At 50.3% G+C, this 21,331-nt stretch overlaps 1 protein-coding gene across 3 annotated transcripts in view; it reads left to right on the forward strand.

Moving 5' to 3' along the window:
* Positions 1 to 21,331, forward strand: part of ASTN2 (astrotactin 2) — a 657,219-nt gene that overhangs the window by 344,142 nt on the left and 291,746 nt on the right. For all 3 annotated transcript variants that reach the window (XM_054007154.1, XM_054007156.1, XM_054007155.1), the window contains one exon: positions 17,191 to 17,357. In XM_054007154.1, the coding sequence (XP_053863129.1) occupies positions 17,191 to 17,357 (167 nt within the window). The remainder of the gene's footprint in view (positions 1 to 17,190; positions 17,358 to 21,331) is intronic.

Below are 21,331 nucleotides of genomic sequence, written 5' to 3' on the forward strand. Positions count from 1 at the left end.
GCACCTATGGACGGGACAGCATGCAGCAGAGCTGCCTGGCCGCACCTCTGCGTAGGAGCTGGCGGGGGGACATGCTGCTACTTCTGGAAGCTGCTTGAGGTAAGCGCCGCCAGGAGCTTGCACCCCTGAACCATCCCCCCTGCCCCAGCTCTGATCTCCCCTGCTGCCCTCCAAACCTCTCATCCCCTGGAGCACCCTCCTGCACCCCTAGCCCCTCATCCCCAGCCCCACCCCAGAGCCTGCACCCCTAGCTGGAGCCCTCACCCCCTCCCGCACTCCAACCCCAATTTCTTGAGCATTCACGGCCCCCCATACATTTTCCATACCCAGATGTTGCCCTCGGGCCAAAAAGTTTGCCCACCCCTGTTTTAGTCAGAGAGGGAATTGGTCCTAGTCTCCCGATAGGCATACAGGTCTTAGCTCAGCATGTCTTGAGCTACCCCTTCTATTTTCATATCAAAATGATGCAATATTCCTGAGGTGCTGGAAAGCAGTGTTGCGAAATGGTTTAATTTAAGAATGTAGCTGTTGCATTGGGGATATAGGCTGTGCAATGCAGGATCAGTGGCCCATCACATCCGGTCCCTTCCTTCCAGCACAAGCTAAAGATGAAGTTCCAGTGGAAGGCGGTGGGGCCTGTAGGTATGAATAGAGCTGGTTGAAACATGGAATTTCCATTCCACGGGGAATTCCTGACATTTCATAATTTCCCAAATCAGAACCAAATGTTGAAATTTCAAATTTTACCATGAAATGGAAATTGTGAAATAATTTTGTTTCCAAAACAGGGAAATAATCCTGTTGAAACATTTTGTTTTGGCGCCATCATTTCACATTTTACATTGTCATACCATAAAAGTCAAAATGACAAAGTGGAAACAAAACATTCTGATAATTTCCTTTCAACATTTCGATGAAATTGATACATTCCTGAGAAAACTTTTGATTTTGTCAAATCAACATCTTCCAGTGGAAAAGTGTTGCATCAGCAAATGTTCTACCAGCTCTCCTTCCTCCAGCACAAGCTAAGGATGATGTTTCAGAGAAAGTTGGGTTGAATTTGTAATTATAATGAAAGAAACTTGGATTTTCAGTTCCTTGGAAATTCTGGCATTTCAAAATTGTCCTTCATCTTGAGTCAGAACGAAATATCAACATTTCAAAACTTATCACAAAACAAACATTCTGAAATATTTTGTTTCAAAACCATCAAAGTAACCTCCTTGAGGTATTTCAGTTTGGGAAGGTCAAAACGTTTCATTCTGACGTTATCCTTTTGACTTTTATGTGGTATCATTATATTGCAATATACACGTTGAAACAATAAAGTGGAAACAAAATGTTTCAATAATTTCCTGTCAAAATTTTTGATGAAATTGGGGCGTTTCCACAAAAACGTTTCCATGTCTTTGAATCAGCATTTTCGGACAGAAAACAGTTCAGTCAGAAAATGTTCTGCTAGTTCTAGTTATTATGCACCTAGCCAGTTATACAGAGATGCACATGGGGGCAGTGAAGGATTTCTTCCTGACCCCTATAATGTTCAGCTACCATCCTGAAATGTGATTATTTAATTGTATTGTGGGAGCACTGAGGAACCCCAGTCATAGACCAGAACCTCATTGTGCTAGGTGCTGTACAAACAGAACAAAAACACGCTCCCTGCCCCAAACAACTTACAATCCCCGATTCCTCTTATTTTCCTTATTAGCTACCAGTGTTAGTAATGATGGGAAAAGTGGCCAAGTATGAGCTAAAATCAAACCTAAATTTACAGTAGCTAAAGCAAGCATGTGTCAGAGCTCCCCGATGTCACTGGAAATATTTCAGAACAGTAACGGAATGGAAAGAAGCAACTGCTAATCTGAGGTGGCTCACAAGGAGCAGTTTGATGGGCGATGGGTGGCCATTTCCCAGGGGGGTTGAACCAAGGGACTGTCATCACAGGGGTGAATAGCAGCTGAAGACCGGGCAGAGGTTGGCACATCACGGTGCCGCAGATGGGCCCGGCTCAGTCCCTGATGCACATAGAAGTGTAACGAAGGTGCAGAGCTGCTTGGCCATTTAAGTGCTGTGAAAAGGGATTGTGTGGCATGGACCTCACTGCCAGTTCTGGAAAGAGCTTGTTAAATTAAAGAGTAAGTAAAACGAAATAGCTGGTAAAAGCTGAAGTCTGGGAAGTTCCCAGCCTGCTCTGAACAGAGTGCACACATGCGTATGAATCCAAGCGTGGCCCCTTTCTGGGCTCTGCCTTGACTGATAACTTTAACAGCAAAGCCGACATTTTCTGCTCAGCTCTCCCAAGGGTTTTCTTTGCCAGGGTCACTTTGTCCCAGAACCACCTCCTTCTGCTCCTGCACACATTCAGACTGCAGGTTTTTGGATCCACTGGCTAGTACGATTCAGCAGAAATTATGGTGTATCTTTGTGCAAGATTCAAACACCTGCTCTCAGGGTGACATAGCAGACAAACACTGTATCCCCAGGCAGATTCTTAGAGCCAGCCAACCTCTCCTGTGCTGGTTGCAGGGCCGGCTCTGGCTTTTTGGCTGCCCCAAGCAAAAAAACCCAAAAAAACGGGGTGGCCAGAACGGCAAAGCAAAAAAAAAACCTGCGGCGCGGCCGGAGCGCAGGTGCAGGGGGGGGAAGGAGGGGGAGGAGCAGGCGGGAGAGAGAGAGAAGGGGGGGGCCAGGGCTACAGCGGGGGCACTGCCACGCGGCCCCTCCCGCTGCGCTGCCGCCTGCCGCGAGCGCTCTGCTCCGGTCGGCGGGGAAGGAAGGAAGAGGACTGCCCTGCAGGGCGGCTGGAGCAGAACAAAAAAAAAAAAAGCGGCCGGGCCGCCCTAGGATTGGGCAGAATGCCGCCTCCAACAATCTGCCGTCCCAAGCACCAGCTTGCTCAGCTGGTGCCTGGAGCCGTCCCTGGCTGGTTGTAAGCAAACACAACCCAGTGTATTACAGCTGTCACTCTAACATCTAGACAGACCATTGTCTGGTACCCAGAAGGAAATCTGAGCAGGAATTCACATTTACCTAATTTCTTTTGTTGGAGGAGCCCAGAGTGTTTTACACACGTTAATTAAGCCTCACAACATGTTTGAAACAAGAAAGTATTTTAATCTCCAGTTCAAAGATGGGGAAACTGAGACACAGGGAGCGGGGTGGGGTGGGGAGGTGGGAGGGGGTGTAGTGATTTGCCCAAGATCACACAGGACAGGTCTGAACCTTAGAGGTGCTGAGCACCCACAGTTCCCACTGAATTTCATGCTGAGATGTCATGGACTTCCCCAAGCCCCTATTGGTAGCTTCAACATATGCATACGTTAGCTACCCAATAGTCCTCCAATATTAGGGGCCCAATCCTGCAGCTTTCACTCATGAGCCGTTCAGTGAAACAAGCGGAGCAGGATCAGTCCAATGGATCTGTGATTGTTCACACTCTTAGGATCATGCCCTAAGTCAGTGACAGAGCCATCCATATGAGCCCCGGCTCCTAGTCATCTGCTGTAACGGGTCCATAAACTACAGCATGAACATTTTAAAATTATATATATATATAATATAAAAATAAATGTAAGCTAGGAGGGAATGTGTCATTCTGTTTAATTTCCAAATCCATTACTGATTTCCCTGTGTTTGTTGTCCCTTGAGAGTATTCTGGGAAAGGCAAGATATTGCAACGTGTGATTAGAAGCTCGGGAGACAGATGGATTTGATCATCTGAAGCTAAAATAATGATTGATCATCTTGAAAAGGAAGGGGGGAGGAGAAGAGTAAGGAAAATAGCGGCTGTTATTTCAGAAAACAGTTGCAACATATTTCCCTCTGGCAAGAGGTGTTACCCTCCAGCAGGGTCCTGAGTATTGCAGTGTAAAAGCTGTAAACGGGACTGCCACAGCCAGTGGAGGTGATAACAAGCTCTGCAGACAGCTCTAATAAATTTGTTAGTCTCTAAGGTGCCACAAGTACTCCTGTTCTTCTTTCTGCAGACATCATTACTGTGGAGTGGGGGAGGCAATGATCTTCGCTGAGTGGAAGGGAAAGAGCAGGGGGCTGGCAAAGAGGAAATGAGATTGTTTGCGCCCCTTACAGATGTGGCACACTCCGTTTCTAATTTTCTTTGGTGTTGAGTATCTTCCTTTCCTAGCAACAAGAGCGCTGGAGACAGATGAGATCTGAGTGGCTGGGGAATGAAGGGAATACAGTTCAGTCACAGAAGAGAGGAGCAGCCTTTGGTCCTAGAACAGGGGAGCTTCTGTGGGGAAAGGTCTTGCACGCTCATGTATGTATGGCTGAGAAGAGATGGGATTAGGGGAGGTTTGGGGTAACTTCCTCACTTGTGAATAGTGTCAGGGCAGAGCTGGGACACAAGCGGGTCCTTTCCTAGTGAGGGGATTCTGCCCAAGCTGACAGGCATCCGGAATTCACCTGCATGAAAGCTACCAGACCCCTCCACCCCGGAAGCGAGGAAGGATGGTGTAGTGTTGCTAGCCTAATATTTGGAAGGCCTGGGTTCAAGTCCCTGCTATGCTATGGACTTTTGGCGTCACTAAGCCCCTCGGTTCCTCATCTGTAAAATGGGAGTAACAGCACTGCCCTGCCTCCCAAGCGGGTTGTGAGGGATAAATATGTTACCGACGGGGAGGCGCTCAGATGCTATGCTAATGGGGGAGATACACGTAGCTACGATAGACAGGCAGGTTTGCTCACCACCCTGCTTCTGAGTGATGGCAGCAGCACCTCCTGCACGGTGTTCGTGGGGGCGGGCTAGGTACTGAGGTTTGCAAGAAAACTGCGTTGACTGCTCACAAGCCTGGAACAGGACTTCAGTAACTCAGCCAAAGAGGTTATGGGTCTGTTACAGGAGTGGTTGGGGAAGGTTCTGTGGTCTGTGATGTGCAGGAGGTCAGACTAGATAATCATGATGGTCCCTTCTGACCTTAATGTCTATGAGGACATTGGTGGGCTGTGGGAAGAGGGGGGAGGTGATCTTCCCGCCAGTGGAGGAGGCTGGAAGAGAGCTTCTCACCAGATCAGGAAGGGCAGGCTCAGAGTGGGCACAAGTGGGTCTTTGGGCTTTCACTGTGGGGGATCATCATGGTGATAGACATGTTTCTCCCATGGCACAAGCCCACGTGGGGGTGCAGCCTTTCTGGCCGAGGGAGTTCTGCCTTTGTGGTGGCTGGAGGATTGAACTTTTACTGTTGGCGTAGAAAACTGAGCTTGTTGTTTGGTGATCAGTTGGCTGAGGGCTGGGAGTTGAGGTATTTTCCGGGCAAATGGAAGATACTTTTCAGTGTTAGAGGGATATTAAATATAAAATGAGGTCTGATTAATTCTGGTGATTCTTAGCTTGGACACTGTCCCTTTGCTCTCACGGATACCTGAATTATAGGCCTGCAGTTTTAAAGGGGCCTTAACCTGGCCTCTAATTCTGTGGCTGCAATTGATTGCAGCCACAAATGATGGCATATGGCTCTCCCACTGCCTGATCTGCAGGCGCCATCAGCCAGCGAGATGCCTGAGTGCTGTGATTTGCAGCGACTGCGAACTGTGCTCACGTTTCACTGCAGATGCAAATTTAGAGGCTGTTCAAAATTTGGCCCTAAAATATCTTGCAATCATGGCGCAAGTGCTACTGAGAACTCTGTCACCCTGTGAAAATCAATAGCAGAGAAGCGTGCTGCTAGGAACACTCAGGAGACTAGGCTCGACAAGTACAATGGAAGGACCTTGGAAAGCAAAAATTCAGCCTCTCAGCAGCCATTGCCAGCCAAGTGTCTGAGGCCAACGTTGCTCCTGCAGCAGGGCACCACTGGACACAGAAGGGGCTGATGCTGGCTGTCTGTTGCGGTGCCCCTCCCACGGTGTGCATTTTAGTCATGTCAGTGATGGTTGGGCGAGATTTTCTAAAGAGTCTAGTTCTCGTGGGTGAGCTCCAGTTCTGGGCTCCCCACTTGAGATTCCTTAAAGGGCCCTGATTTTAGAGCTGGGTGAATTTTTTTTCAGTACATTGTTTTTTTTCATTCTCTCTCTCTCTCTCTCTCTCTCACACAACACACACACACACACACACACACACACACACACACATATATATATATATATATATATATATATTTTGGGAGGATCTGAAACTTTTTACCACAATCAGGATGAATTCAGCAAATAGTTTTGTTTGGGAAAAAAATATTTGAAATGTGTGTTTTGATTTTAAAACTGGCCAGTTTAAAACATGCACAAAAAGTTGGGAAATACCTGAAACGGCCGAAATCAATATGAAATACTTGGGGGAGGGGCAGAGGGGAATAGTTTGCAGTCAATTGATACTTTTCCGTTAACTGACAATGAATTACAAAAAAATAGTTTGGGATCAATTTGGAACATTTTGGTTGATTTACAACATTTTTGTGTTTTCCAATTTGATGAACATTTTTTTTTAAATGGTGTCACTTCAGATCTAATTGGATTTTTAAAAATTGGTTTGGCCCCTGGAATCAAAAACTCCATTATTTGCTCAGCTCCGGTTCTGAGCACCCATGCTTTGAGGTGTCTCACATTGGGCACCCAAGCCGGAGGCACCCAAAATTTGGAGTCACTTATGAAACCATCCTCCCCACTCCCTTTCCCCCCCCCCACCTCTGTCTATGAGCACAGCCCTGCCTAGAGCCAGGACAGGCTTTCCTGAGCCAATAGGAAATTTTGCACCATTTTGCACAAAGAGGTTAGTTCCTTTCCATGGCTCGTTCAGCCCAGGTACTGTCAACGGTGGGGCTCAGCAGTGCCACCTGTGGTGATGGACATCACTTCCCATAAGGGGTCAGAAAAGATTTTTCTTCCCTGATGCACGATTGGCTGACGTAATGTGGTGTTTGTTCTGTTGTTTGTTTTCCACTTCTTCTGAAGCATCAGGAATTGGCCACAGCTGTGTATGGGACACTGGATGGGGTGGACCAGTCTGCTCAGGGGGTCTAGAGAATACTTTCTAGGTGCCTGGTTCGTGTGTCATGCTCACATGCTCTGGGTCATACTGATTGCCAGAAAGGAATTTTCAGGCTAGATTGGCTGGGACTCCCCCCCCACTCTCCCCTTTCTGTGCAGCATGGGGTGTGGGTCACCTGCTGAGTCCATCTCACCTAATCAGTTCCCTGCCTCGGGCATTAGTGCACCTTGGTCTCTCCCATTCTCTGCCTGTGGCACACAGTTTATTGTCCTGAGGACCGATCTGCTTTAGTCCCAAGCCTGTGGGGTTAATATAGGGGTAGTTGGGTGGAAATGAACGGTCAGTGATATACAGGAGGTCTGACTAGATGATCCTATGGTCCCTTCTGGCCTTAATATCAAGCTCTGAAGACACTGGGAAGTCCTTGGGGGCCACAGCTGGTCACTCTCAACCTGAGCTGCATTGAAACTGGTGATCTAGAAACTGGATCTTCCACGGCCAGTCTCCAGAGCCATTCGTTCCCTTGTTAAGTGCACTCTGGAATGCATGCCTTGTGTGGCTAATAATGCAAATCTCCTAGACGTGAGCGTCTAAATCTACGTAGACACACAGACGTACACTTGAGGCATTTGCATTGCTTTTCAGAGCAGATCAGATACATGCCAGGGCATGGCTGAGATCTCAGTAAAATGTTGTCGTGTGACAGAACGGCAGGAGCCCCGAGAAAGGCAGTTTGTGTTGGGGTTGTGGGTGAGGGAATGAATGCCTGCAGGGATTAATTATAGTCTGTGCCGTTTCTCACCACCACTGAAGCTTGTATCCAGTCCAACTCAGGTGGGTAGAGAAAGTTGTTACCATCTGGTAGCTCTTGGGTGGCTTGTGTGAAATGAAATTTGGTGGCTTCAGTCCAGTTCCCAGCCCTCAATCCCCATTGGTAATCTTGGCAAAGAGTGTAAGAGTCTGAGTTGACTCTATAGATCGGGGTGGGCAAACTTTTTGGCCCAAGGGCCACATTGGGGTTGCAAAACTATATGGAGGGCCGGGTAGGGAAGGCTGTGCCTCCCCAAACAGCCTGGCCCCCGCCCCTCCCACTTCCTGCCCCCTGACTGCCTCCCTCAGAACCCCCCACCCATCCAACCCCCCCTTCTCCTTGTCCCCTGACTGCCCCCTCCCGGGACCCCCCGCCCCTAACCACCCCCTGGGACTCCACCCCCTATCCAACCTCCCTGCTCCGAGTCCCTTGACTTCCCCAACCCCTATCCACACCCGCGTCCCCTGACAGGCCCCCCGTGACCCACGCCTATCCAACCCCCATTCCCCATCTGCTGACCCCTATCCACACCCCCACCCCCTGAGACTCCCACCCTTATCCAACCCCCCCACACACATGTTCCCCGTCCCCTGACCACCCCCCAGAACCTCCGCCCCATCCAACCGCCCTCTGACTTCTCCCCGGGATCCCCCACTCCTTATCCAACCCCCCGGCCTCCTTACCATGCTGCTCAGAGCAGCATGTCTGGCAGCCGCGCTGCCTGGGAGGAGCGCACAGCCCCGCCACCCAGAGTGCTGCCCGCACAGCGGCGTGGCTGCCGGGGAGCAGGGACAGCGGGGAGGGGCCGGGGCTAGCCTCCCTGGCCGGGAGCTCAGGGGCCGGGCAGGACGGTCCCGCGGGCTGAATGTGGCCCGCGGGCTGTTGTTTGCCCACCTCTGCTATAGATTGCTCTCCTCTAGAGGTCAGGATTGAGTCACATGGGCAAGATTGCCCTGCTGCTGTCTGTGTCGTGCCTGTTCTGTGAAGTATTTCAGTCTTTCCGGCTGTGAATCTGGCACGTTTCACCAGCCCCAAATCAGCATACCAAAGATTAGTAAAGGAGGAATGGCAGGGTTGGTTGGGCGGGGTGCATAGAGCAGCTGGCAAAATAATTGAAACTACATTGGCTCAAACTTTCCTAGCCTTTGCATTTAACCTCCTCCAGGGCTCCTTCCAGCAAAGCACTTAAGCACATGCTTAACTTTAGACCCACTGACATCAGTGTTTAGACTTGTCTGTCTAAAGTTAAACGTGTGCTGGATCGGGACAGAGTGATCAGCACCTTGCAGGATTGAGCCAACCCTTTGGATAGCCTCAGTCCAGCAAAGCACTTAGGCCCCAGTTCAGAAAGCAATGTAAGCACATGGCCACGTCCTTTCCTATTCAGGACAGTACTTAAGCATGGGCTTACCTTTAAACCGATGTTTAAATCTCATTGATGTCCGTTATCCAGAATAGGGGTTACTCCCATGCTTCCAGTCAGACATGTGCTTAGGTGACTTGATGGATCAGGGAGACAATTCTTTGCCATCCCATGCACCACAAGCTCGGTATATGGCTCGTCGGGCTTAAGAGCAATGTCAAATTCCCCCAGAACTGGTTTGAAAAGAGCGGAGACCCCAGCTCACCTCCATGCTGCTGTTTGCTTCCACCACTGCCAGGCCTCGGCCGTGAAGCTTTGCTGGGGGAAGCTGGGCCTTCTTCTCTTAAGCATCTCCAACAAAAAGGCAGCTAATATTTAGAAAATGCAGCAGAATAATAAAAACGGGCAATTTACTCTCTGCAGAACCACTTTATTAAATATTCTTTTTTTAAAACTTAATAATAAAAAAGGGAAGCCAAGCTGCAAAAACCCCGTTAGGCAATTTAGCTGGAGAGTCAGTTTCCTCTCACCGCTGGGATTCGTGTCAGTAATGAGGCATTTCTGATGTCTCCAGTGACCCCGGCACCCGTCTGCTTTCTAATGAGCTTTGCGAGTGTGGAAGAAAAGTGTGGCCTTTGCTTATTGAAATAAACAGGGACCGGTCCGTTCACTCATTTCCCTGGGGAAACAGTCCTATGGGGCTTTCAGTTGTCATTTCTTTAATCTTGTCTTCAAAGAGCTCCATCTCTTCTGCTTTGGATTGGATTATGAAGGTGAGTCTAGACAGAGTCTCTTTCGTCCCAGAGTCCTAGCTGGCCAGTGAATTGAGCTGGGACCCAGAGAAAGGATTGGGCAACTTGCCCAGTGCTGAGTCACCTTAACGATACCCAGGTGAATGAACCTTGGTTCTGGACCTTGTTCTAGTCTTCAATTGATCGATGGTTGGGTGCTAATCTGCAAAAGGTGTTTGTTCTTGTTGGTATCACACTAGCCACATGGAATGTCAGTGAGGTTGGTTAGTGTGGTTTAGGGGTTAGAGCAGAGCTGGGGAGGCAGGACTCTTGAATTCGATCCCCATCGTCTCGCTGTGTGGCCTTGGGCAAAGTCATTTAAAAACAGCAGTTCGACGCCGAAATGTACCTAAGTAAAAATAGCACCTTCTTATTCAGCATCTCCGCTCCCCGTGCACACGCAGAGTCCTTTCTGCTGACCAGAGTGACAAAAATAGACGAGCTTCTCCTCCTGCTATACCTGCAGAGCTAACGTATCTGAGAGCGAGTGAGCTGGAATCTATTTCACTGTGCATCATCAGCAGGGTTGTTTACCGAGTTGCAATCAGTGCCACCAGTGCAAACCTCTCGATGGCAGGGGGGTTGCATGGGAGTAGCTGGGGGGTCTAATTTAGCCGGCAGAATCTTTCTCACTAGTTATGTTACTCCAGAAGTCAGGAATCTAACTTGACTCTTGGATCCCACGTGGCGTTTTTAAGGCTGGAGATCGGGGTGGGAGGGAACAAAACACAACCTGAGCAGTTTGGAGTGACGATAAACATGATCCCCTTTGGTGCGAGGTTTGCAGTCACTCTCTAACCTTTCCATGCCTCAGGTTCCTGCTCTGTAGAAGGAGTCAGATAGTTGAACGACCTCCTGAGTTGAGGTTTAATTATAGAAATGTTGATAAAATGATTGTTCATCCAAGGATCTAGAAGTTTCAAGTATTCTTCTGAGTGTTAGTGATTTCAGGGGTTCTGTTCCCATCTCTGCCACCGGCCTGCTGGGAGGCCTTGGGGCAAGTCACTTCACGCTCTGTGCCTCAGTTTCCCTGTATGTAAAATGGTGATGATGATACTGACCTCCTTTGTAAAGTACTTTAAGAGCTTTGGACGAAAAGCATTACAGGAGCTAAGAAGGCATTAGCCTTTATGAGGATGATTTTGTTGGACTGCTAGAGTGGATTGTAGAAGCTATTAGTCTATATGGAGAAAATAGTCAGATTAATTACTGATTTGTTGCAGGTGTTTAATTGCATTAGCTGGCTGGCAGGATACAGAATGCCGTCCCCTGCCTCCCTCCACCCTTCACGGCATGGTTCTAGCAGGTGAATTGGTGAGGGTTGTGTCACCAGTGATTGCCCAGACAGAATTATTGGCTGAGTTGGCTATTGATTTTCTAATCATTTTCAGATGTTGGCCCCCCTCATCCTGTGTCACTGCAGAGGCAGATCGCAAATTGAACCGCAGCCGGATTGAAGCAGGATTGATTAGAACTCACAGTAATTATTGGGTCTCTGCTGCTCAAGCCAGACAGATGAATGTTAACCATAATGGATATGGTTCTTTATCAAAGCGCAGAAAATGCACACCAAGTACTGTGCACATAAGGGTGCAGAGACTACCCCTCCAGAGCAGCTTATCCTGGGCACAGAGGTGTCTAAATAAAACCTGGGGACACATAATTTATGGTTCACAGCTGCTCTTCCCATGATGGGTAAGGACAGTTTTGGGGTAAGGGCAAATTTGATCAGCTGCAGGGTTTTATTGGTGACAGGCAAGCAACAAAGTTCCATTCTTCTATGAAGGAAGATACAAGTACAATTACGAGGGCATGATCCTGGGAGGTGCTGAGTGCCCTGTTGACTGCAGAGAAACACCCACCTGCTTTCCCTGGAAATTGGTGATGTAATGATTAAGTGTGTTTGAGGTCATTGAGTTTAAGGCCAGAAGGGACCCCCCCTGCTCACCCAGGTAGACCTCCTGTATATCACAGGCCACTAAACACCACACAGCCACCCCCACACCAAGCCAGACAACTAGAATTAGATCAAAGCATGAGTCCTCGGGAGACTAAACTATTGCATACCACAGGCAGAGAACAGGAGGTTAATAGAAAAAGCTAATTTAAAAAAAAAAGACAACAACAGAGATCCATGCATATGCAGCCATCTAGCACGGGGAAGGTTGCTACACTACAAGCCTGCCCTCTCTCTGAATAGAATATACCGACACATTCCCTGTATCGATTTCCAGCTCCACCCTTGTGGTCTCGCTGGATGGAGATCAAGAGACCAAGCTCCTTGAGCGCTGCCTGTCTGGAGAACATGCCGAGCTGAAATTACAGCACTTAATCCCACGAGGCATTCTGGAAACCCAGGTGGTTTATCCTGGCCAGCTCCATGGTCCCCTCCCTGCTGGTCCCTGCTTGGTAGACTCAAGGGGACAGAGCTTCAGTTGCTATAAATTGGTATGTCTCCCCTGAGGTCAGTGGATTTACACCTGCTGAAGATTTGACCCTCCTGGTCCTTGAGCAATCTTGAGCCCAGAGACTAATGGTGTCCAGCCTCTTGCGTTAACCCACATTAACCCTTTGTGGCTTTTTGACCCTCTGTAAGTGGAGAGATTTATGATTCTTCTCCCACCTCCAAGGTGGAGGAGTTGGTCCGTTAGCTCAAGCAGCTGTGTCTCATGCGTTTAGATCCAGAGGGACCAGATCCAGTCCCCGTGGTCGAACCATCATAACACAAGGAAGGGGGGCGTCTCTCCCTAACTTGCTGCATCCAATCAGGGTTCCGAACTCGGTGTGCAGCCGGAGATCTGATGTTGCTCTCAGATCTCCTGCTGGGCTCTGAGGCTCATAGACTTTGCAAAGCAACTCCCAAACACTTCCGGTGAAAGGCCTGGTGTACACTAAAGAGTTAGGTCGGCCCAGCTCCATTGCTGAAGGCTGTGAAAAATTCACACCCCTCAGCAACGTAGTTAACCTGACCTAACCCCCAGTGTAGACAGTGCTAGGTTGGTGGAAGAAGTCTTCCATCAGCCAAGCTACCGCCTCTTCAGGACGTGGATTACCTGTGCCTATGGGAGAACCCTTCCCGTTGCTGTGGGGAGTGTCTGCACGGCAGCTGGGCTGCTGTAGCATTTCAAATGTAGACGAGCCCAAAGACTGAACGTGCCCAAGTGCTAAGTAGTTTGCTATATAGGGAAAGGTTTAAATTACCGTACAAAGTACAGCCAAGCTTCCCATCCCCCGAGCCCTCAGGCTTGAATTTATTGTTGCCTCCATGTCTGTGTGTCTGTCTGTTAAACAGCCCGTTGCCAAGTGCAGAGCGAACCGGCTCCCTTTGGCTGTTGCCCCTCTCACTGTGTCCTCCGAGGAGGACGTGTTACGCCTCTGACCCTACCAGGGACCCCCCCCCAGTATTTGTGCAGGGTTAGGAGATCTTCTTCCCCAGGGGAACTTTCTGCTGCAATGCAACAGCTGGCTGGTGAGCTACTTCCCGGGAGGTGGGGGAGGGGGACTCTCTTTTGCAAATTTCACACTGGAGCAATTTGCGTTCGGTAATTAATGCACATTGGAATGCATAATTACAAACAGAAACAAATCACGCTTCCCGACGATTAAAAATCAAGCTGGGGAACTATTCCAAGGGGCGAACCTCAACCGGCACGCGGCTAAGAACCATGGGGAACGCTTCGGGGTGAGTCTCCATCAGTCCCATCCACCCCGAGCTACCATAGCCCCAGGGAGAGCGCCAACCTCTTCCTCCGGAGACAGAAAAGGGTGCTCCCATCTCTCCGTGGCAATGAGTCTTTCTTCAAACCAACCCCTGATGCCAACACCAGAGGCAGCAGCTCCTGAATCAGGCCATGTCTACACTGCCTGGTCTAAGCAGCATCGCTCCAGCGCTGTATCTGTATCAGCATCACCCTGGACTCTAGATCCAACCCGCAGTGACTGAAGGGGCTTTTCCATCCCTGTCGGAACGCCAGCTCCTCAAACCACCATAGTCAATGGAAGCATGTTTCTATCAACATAGCTGTGTCTACACTGGGGGTTAGGTGGGCGTAGCGCCGGTGCTCTGGATTTTCACACCCGAAGTGCCAGAGCTATATTGACCTATATTGTAAGTTTAGGCCGGGCCAAAGTCGACAGAATCTATGGGTGTGACTCTAAAGCAGGAGCCTCTCCAGTGCCCCTGGAAGTCAATGGAAGGATCCTCATTCACCTCAGCGGGAGCCCTGTTGAAATGGCCCGACCCCTTGGAACGAGAGGCGTCTCTATTTCAACTACGCAAGCCACGGTCCATGCTCATCAGCGGCTTTCCGGCCCGGCACAGGGAGAGAATTAGGCCGGAGAAAAGCCGACGAGCAAAGTCAGTGTAGGGATTGAAGCCAGGGCAGCAAGGAGAAACTTTGGCCACAACTGCAGTCAATGAACCTTTCCCCCTTTTGTTTCTGCCTGTTTGCCCAGCTCCTGTTACTCTCCCATTGGTCCGCACAGACTAGAAATGGGGCTTGTGTCTGTACAGCCACAATTATTGTGAGCCTTATTTGTCCAGAGCGTTTAGCAATCAAATGGAACACCTGGGAGAGGCATCTGTCCCCCCTTTATATCCAGGCTGGGAGTATGAACTGAAAAAGCTTGTTGCAGGTTGCTGCAGCCTCCTCTGGTGCCTTATGGGTAAGACTTGGAGGTCCTGGAATCCCTGATTTCCAGAGACCTCTGTGATGGTCTCTGCTCCAGTCCCAGGGGCTGCAGGACTCTGGAGCTGACCGCCAGTGGGGTCCTGGCAGGGTTCCAGCAACAGGCGACAGCAGCAACAAGTGGCGGGGCCCCCCCTGCAAAGTTCCAGCGACAGGTGACCAACTCCCGAGGGGGCCCTCCTCAGGGTGCCAGCGATGGGCAACAGCCTCACGCGGGGATAGGGGGACTCGGGGTCCCGTTTTCTCTTTGGAAAATATAGTCACCTTGCAGCTCTCAACCGCCGTAGGGGGAAAGGGGAACCCCACAGCTCCCAGCCACCACGGTGGTGGGGGAAACCAGGGAGCCGCAGCAGCAAAAGTCACAGACAGGTCACGGCTTCCGTGAATTTTTGTTTATCGCCCATGACCTGTCCGTGAGTTTTATACAAATAACCATGACAAAATCTTAGCCTTACTGATGGGGAGCAGAAGCTTTGGGCTCCAGTGTTGCCGGTCACGGCCCTTTCCCCACTGCTAGACACGCCCTCACTATCCCTGTCCTGTGAAAAGAGGAGGTGTCGCACTCTGCTGTCATCATTTCCTTGCCCACGTCTTCCGGATAGAGAAGGCTCCTGCCTCTCCCGCTGGTCCTTGTTTCTTTGCACTGCCCCTGCTCCAGTGGCTGCACCGAGGATCCCAGTCTCGCATGGTCCATTCAATAGTTCAGCAGAGGGGGAAGCAGCTGGAGAGGATGGAGTGGCCTTTGGGAGCTCACTGCCTGGTGCGTCTGCGTTTGCCCTCCAGGGAGGCTGCACGGCCTGCAGGAAGGACAGCAGTCCCTCAAATGAATTCCGTTTTATTTTAAGGAGCTAGTGCAGCAGAGGGGAGGGACGGAGGCAGGTGGCAGAAGCTTTTCATTACCCAGCTGAGAAGCTACAGGACTATCCTGGCCCTTTGTGGCTTTGCACCGTGAGCAGCCAGAGTTCAGCTGTCGCCGTACAGCGAACGGCCCGATGCCCAGGCATCAATCAGGCCTGGCAGCTTGCGTCCGGAGAGGCACCTGGCTGGGTAACCAGCTCGGGAGCAGGGATCTCCTGGACTTCTATTATATGTACGGCATTTTGCTCGCACAGAAAATTGATTTTCTTTTTTAAGCACAAAATATAGCAGTTTCATAACCTTTCTTCTGCTTGACAGAGGCCATTTATAACCTGCCTTCACCGCTACATGTGCAGGCTCTGAGCTAACTCATCTTCAAGAACTCAGTAATGCATTTTTAATTGTGAGCTGTTCTTAGGCGAGATTTATTTTTTCCGAGGACTGGTCCTTTTGTTGTGTTGTGGGTGGTTTTTTGTGAGGTTTTCTTTTTTTTTTTTTTGGTTCTGGTTTTTGATAAAAGAAAATAAATAAATAGCAAAGGTGGACTCGGAAAGCACTTTAATCAGGGTGGCGGATGATTGATGGCATTAGCTGCCTGCTGGCTTTAATCTTTTGGGACAGGGAAAGGCAGCCGGAGAATTGAAATTAAAACCCGGAGCAGAGACCGATCCCTAGCTTGTGCAAAGCGGCCCGGCTCCGTTGGCTTCAGTGGGGTTACTCTGACTGAGCACCGATTGAGGATCTGTCCTCCTGCAGTTGTCTGTCTTCACTGCCAGCCAGGAAGGCTGCCCCCTAACGAGAACTGCTGCAGAGCCCGCCTGCCTGCTCCAAAGAGGCACTGGGCTGCTTTTTGGGAATGATTTTAAATGGGGGCGGCAGAGGGGGGGGGGTTGAGATCCCCAACCATTAAGAAAATGCACGTGCAGGCTTAAATAAATGGCAAATACCCAGCCAAAATCCCCACTGCCTTCAGTGGGGCCAGGATCAAACTCACGGGAGTCCATTTAGTTGAGATGTCTTCTACAGGCAGGGGGAGGGATAGCTCTGTGGTTTGAGCATTGGCCTGCTAAACCCAGGGATGTGAGTTCAATCCTTAAGGGGTATGGGGCAAAAATCTGTCTGGAGATTGGTCCTGCTTTGAGCAGGGGGTTGGACTAGATGACCTCCTGAGGTCCCTTCCACCCCTGAGATTCTATGATTCAGTGTCAAGCATTTCCATTTCCTAGCACGAAGATGCCGTCTGGGTAAAGGACTCCAGGGAGAGAGGCAGGAGCAGGCTCTGAGTGGAGTGTGCCAGGAAGATACTTGCAATGGCTCTTTTCACCAGAAGGTCCCAAAGTCCTTTGCCAAGGGGGTCAGCATCATTAGCACCGTTTGCCTGAGGCATAGGCCAGGGGCAGAGCCTGGTGTAGAACCCAAGCTCTCCTACGTCCCAATCCAGTGCTCGTCCCGGTCCCCATGGGCTCCCCAGGTGAACTTGCACTTGTGGAGACCTGAAGTCAGGTTTTCATGTGTCCTCCGTTAATGCTGATGACAGACCTGAGTTCACTGGTGTAACGCCGTCCACCTCGCTGGAGTGGAGCCTGATTCCACTAGGAATGAACGTGGCTCCCCAGGGCGGAGAGCTAACTCACAGCAGGGAGCTATGTCCCTGGCACTGGCTTACCTGTTGGTCACAGGGGAAGTGCCCCCAGCCCCGGAACCAGCTCGCCTTAACATGTCCCCTCTCCTTGCAGTGCCCGCAGGAGCTGAGGCCCATGAAGGACGGCACTGGCTGCTATGACTATTCCAAGGGGATCGACTGTTCGGATGGCTTCAATGGTGGCTGTGAGCAGCTGTGCCTCCAGCAGACCCTTCCCCTGCCATATGACCCCTCCTCCAGCACCATCTTCATGTTCTGCGGGTGAGTCTCCTGGAACCATTGCGTCAAAGGGGTTCTGCAGCTTGAACGGAAGACTTGAGCAGCTGGTTCCTCCTCTACTCTCTTCCCTTCCCCTGCATTCCTCTGAGCCATGTTTGTGTCTGTCCTCATGTGTCTCTTTATCTGCATGGTTGGACCTGTGTGGCATGGAGGGAGTAGAGGAGTATATCCGCTCAGAACAATGGCGGAATTGGCCTGTGTGTGCGCACGTGGGGAAGCACAATTCTGTTCTTGCTGCACATCCATGCAAGAGCTTGATGTCCCAGTTATGCATCTGTGAAAATATACCAGGAACTGTATGTGCCGTGTGCCCCCATGGGGGGAAAGATTATTCACGTGGGGGCAACAAGTAGCGATCGAATGCATGTGCAATTTTTGATGGTGAACGTCCGTGCCTGCTGGCCTGCAGTCTAAGCACATGGGAATGATCTGTGTGCAGACGGACAGTTCTCACTCCTACAGAGGGGTGTGTGTGTGTGTGTGTGTGTGTGCGTGTGCGTGTTTGTGTGTGAGAGAGAGAGAGAGAAAGTGACTGTACAAGTCAGTCCATGTCTTGTTATATAAACCCCAAACTTTTTTGTGTCGGGTTGTTGTGTGTGTGTTTTATTTTATTTTATTTTATTTTATTTGCTGTGCATCTCTTTAAATAGAGTTTCATCCCAGAGCTTGGCCAGGATCCTAGAATCCTATGTGATTTAGCATTTTCTCTAAGGAAAATCTCCCCGACTACAGAACGTTCCAAAGGGAGCTCTGTGATTATCTGGCTTTACGCGGCATGGCTGCAAAAATAGCCATCCATCACACAAGCCATCCTTTGCAGTGCCCTGGTTTAGAGGCTGGGCAGATTGTATCCCTTTGTAAAGAAATCAAGAACATAGAAAGAAAGAAATCATAACATCACACAATAAATGAACAGTAAACTAAGATTATTGGCTACACCTTTGCTAATGCATATCTGCATTTACACATACTTGTGAGCACATGCATTAGCCGACTTCAGTCCTGCTATCTACAGGGGAAGAGGTGGGAATGGGAAGGTGGGGGAAGGGAGCAAGAAGCCATTTAGTGAAGGAAACATCTGGGCCCAGGAAGGTAGCAAAAAAGTGCAGCGGGAGAAGGATGTACAGCAGCGTGCACTGAAATGGAGGGGTGCATCCTGCACTTAGAACTATGGCATCTGAGTGTCTACATGCCACCGTTCCCTAATATACATGCCTGCAGGCTGACACGCAAGGAGGAATGAGAGGGGCCTTCTGGCTCACAGCAAACTCTTACATGGGTCACAGCCCGAGAGCAAAAGCCATCAGAGAACCCCGTACCCAGCCTTGGTGACAGTGAGGTTGCAGAGGCAGGGAATCTGAGGCATCTCAGCACCCAGCCTGGCTCAAGGCAAAGGCCAAGTGGTTCCCAGGCAAGTGGGAAAGTAGCAGGATACCCCATCCGCAGATGCAGAGGCATAGAGTAGAGGGAGACATGCAGCATCTGGCTAAAACTGGTGGGTGGTGGAGAAGAAGAGGGCACTGAAGAACCGAAAAGCCACTCCCCTAACTAGAAAAAACTGCAGGGAGCATTGATGGGCTCCTGCCCTGTTAGGCCTTTGCAGACATTGCTGTCCTTCTTGCCGGGGGAGAAGTGTTGTGCTTGGTAAAGGCAGCGTGGCTGCACCTCTGTGTGTTCATAATAGCCATTGTTCCAGTTTGGGTTTGCTTGGAGGGAGGGAGGGAGCCGGGGGTGTATGTGTGTGTGTGTGTGGGGGGGGGGGGGGGGCGATGTTTCCAATTTTTCCCAACACGTGTGCTTCTGGAGTCCAGCCGGAATCTACAGCTAGGAAGCCGGAGAATCCCCTCTCCCGCAGTGCTGCTTCTCTGGAGAATAGTACTTTCAGGCCATGAGCTGCATTATACACAAAGCCTTCATGCATCACTGCCCTGAAGTCAAGTCAGCTGGAGAGGGACTGGCAGGACAGGCCCCAGAGTGTATGTGCCAGCCTGGTCTATCACTACTTTCCTCTGGCCCTGCTCAGACAGCACCAATCTCTTTTCCTCTCGGTGCCCCGGGGAAAGTGACATCACAATGTCTACCATCCTTCCTGTAAGTACCGGGGGGACCTATCAGCCAGCAGCAGGAGCCCGGCGGGTCACAATCAAACGGGGATATTTCTAATATCCCCTGTGCGTTAGGGTCCCAAAGCCGAGTTCTCCACCAGCTCCGGCAGGCAGAAAAGAGAGCATAGGTGCCCTAGAACAGGCTTCCCCCAAACTTCCCGGACACATTCTGCCTCTTGCCTGGTGGCCGCCGCCGCTCGGAAAAGCACTTTGACCTTCAAGGAAATGTGAGTCATGCTTTGTGCAGTGAAGAAGCAAATTCCTAAAAGTAACTGCGAGTAACACCTGTCAGCTCCTGACACATCCAGGTGCTCAGACGGCAGAGATCTCGCTGAGCCCCAGCCGTTCGCAGCTCCCAGGGGACCCAGCTTTCTCAGCCACTTTTTCCTCTCATTTTTCCCCTTACTTTATTGCTTCACTGCTTGGAATGATTGTGTTACAAAGAGAAAACACACAGCCTCTGCAGCTGCTACGCAGGGGTTTTGAGAAGCGGGGCAGGTTCGGCAGGGAAGTGCATAAACAGCAAGGCTCTGCATTCCAACAGAATGTGACACGTACGCAGAGAAGGCAAGCAAAACTAGTTCAGTGTGGGCCAAGCAGATACCATGTGATGAGTACAGGGTAAAGCATGAGTTGTATTATAACTACACCTCCAGGGCCGCATAGTGCTAGGCACTGTACAAACAGTGACCAGTAGGTCCTAGCCTGAGAAGCTTGTAGTATAAACAAGAAAGGCCAAAAAAGGATGGAAGACAGGCAGCACTATTATCCCCATTTTACAGTTGGGAAACCGAGGCTCAGAGAGATTGAGTGACTGGCTCAAGGTGACGTGGAGCCTATGGCAGAGCTGGGGATTGAACGCAGATCTCCCAGCCCCAATTCAGTGCCTCCTCCACAAAATCATCCTTCATGTCTTGTGGGAGCAGTTTTTTTTTTATTTCTGGCTGCACCACAGGAATCCCTGTGTAACCTGAGGGCAAGTCACCTCACCCTTCCCCTGCCTCGGTTTCCCCATCTATAAAAGAGGGATGACAATACTTGCCTCCTTTGCAAAGTGTTTTGCAAACTAGAGCTGCAAAGTGTTGTAGAAGCACTGGGAATTAACAGTGGGAGAGAGGAACAAAAAACCTTGGCTTCACATCTCTGGAGACAGAACAACTAAATAAAAACAGGAGCGGTGTCTCTGGCTTACTTGTGCTGTTGGCTGAGGGGACGTTGGCGTGGGTGTTTGTACAAGTATTGAGAGGTAGTGTGTGAAATAAAGCAGCTAAATAGACAATGTGCGTTGGCGCCCAATTCTGCCATCAGGCACAGGGCGTCATGCCCATTGATTTATGAGCATCCGCCCTGGTAGGTGGGGACTTGCTACCTTGGGAAGGTCAGGATGTTTGAGCTGAATTCTCTTTCCTCCGCCACCTGACCGAGGCAGCTAGAACATATTGCCTTGTGACCCTGGTACTAGCGTTCCTATGCTGCCAGGACTACCCACAGGGAGGCCCAGAATAGGCACTGCTGGCACCAGTTGCAGCTGGCATCCAATGCGGATGTCAGCCCTGCTGCAGCTGTCCTTGGTGCTGAAGAAAGCTGCTATTGATGCTGCAAGAATAACAAGGATTGGTAACGTCCAGGCCTCAGCTGTTAGTCTCCAGGAGCTCTCCCCAGCCTAGGTTTGGAGTGCCAAGCCTGGAGCTAATATTCTGCTGGCTGTCCAGGCCTGGTGCACCCGCCCGGTGCAGGTTTTAAGTTATGGGACTCCCTGGAATAGTTTGCTGCACCCTGGTTCCCCAGATCCTCATGGAGTTCCTTACAGCAGGGGTTCTCAGACTTTTGTACTGGCGACCCCTTTCACAC

The sequence above is a fragment of the Malaclemys terrapin genome, chromosome 17 (assembly GCF_027887155.1).
Source record: "Malaclemys terrapin pileata isolate rMalTer1 chromosome 17, rMalTer1.hap1, whole genome shotgun sequence".
Classification (NCBI taxonomy): Eukaryota; Metazoa; Chordata; order Testudines; family Emydidae; genus Malaclemys; species Malaclemys terrapin.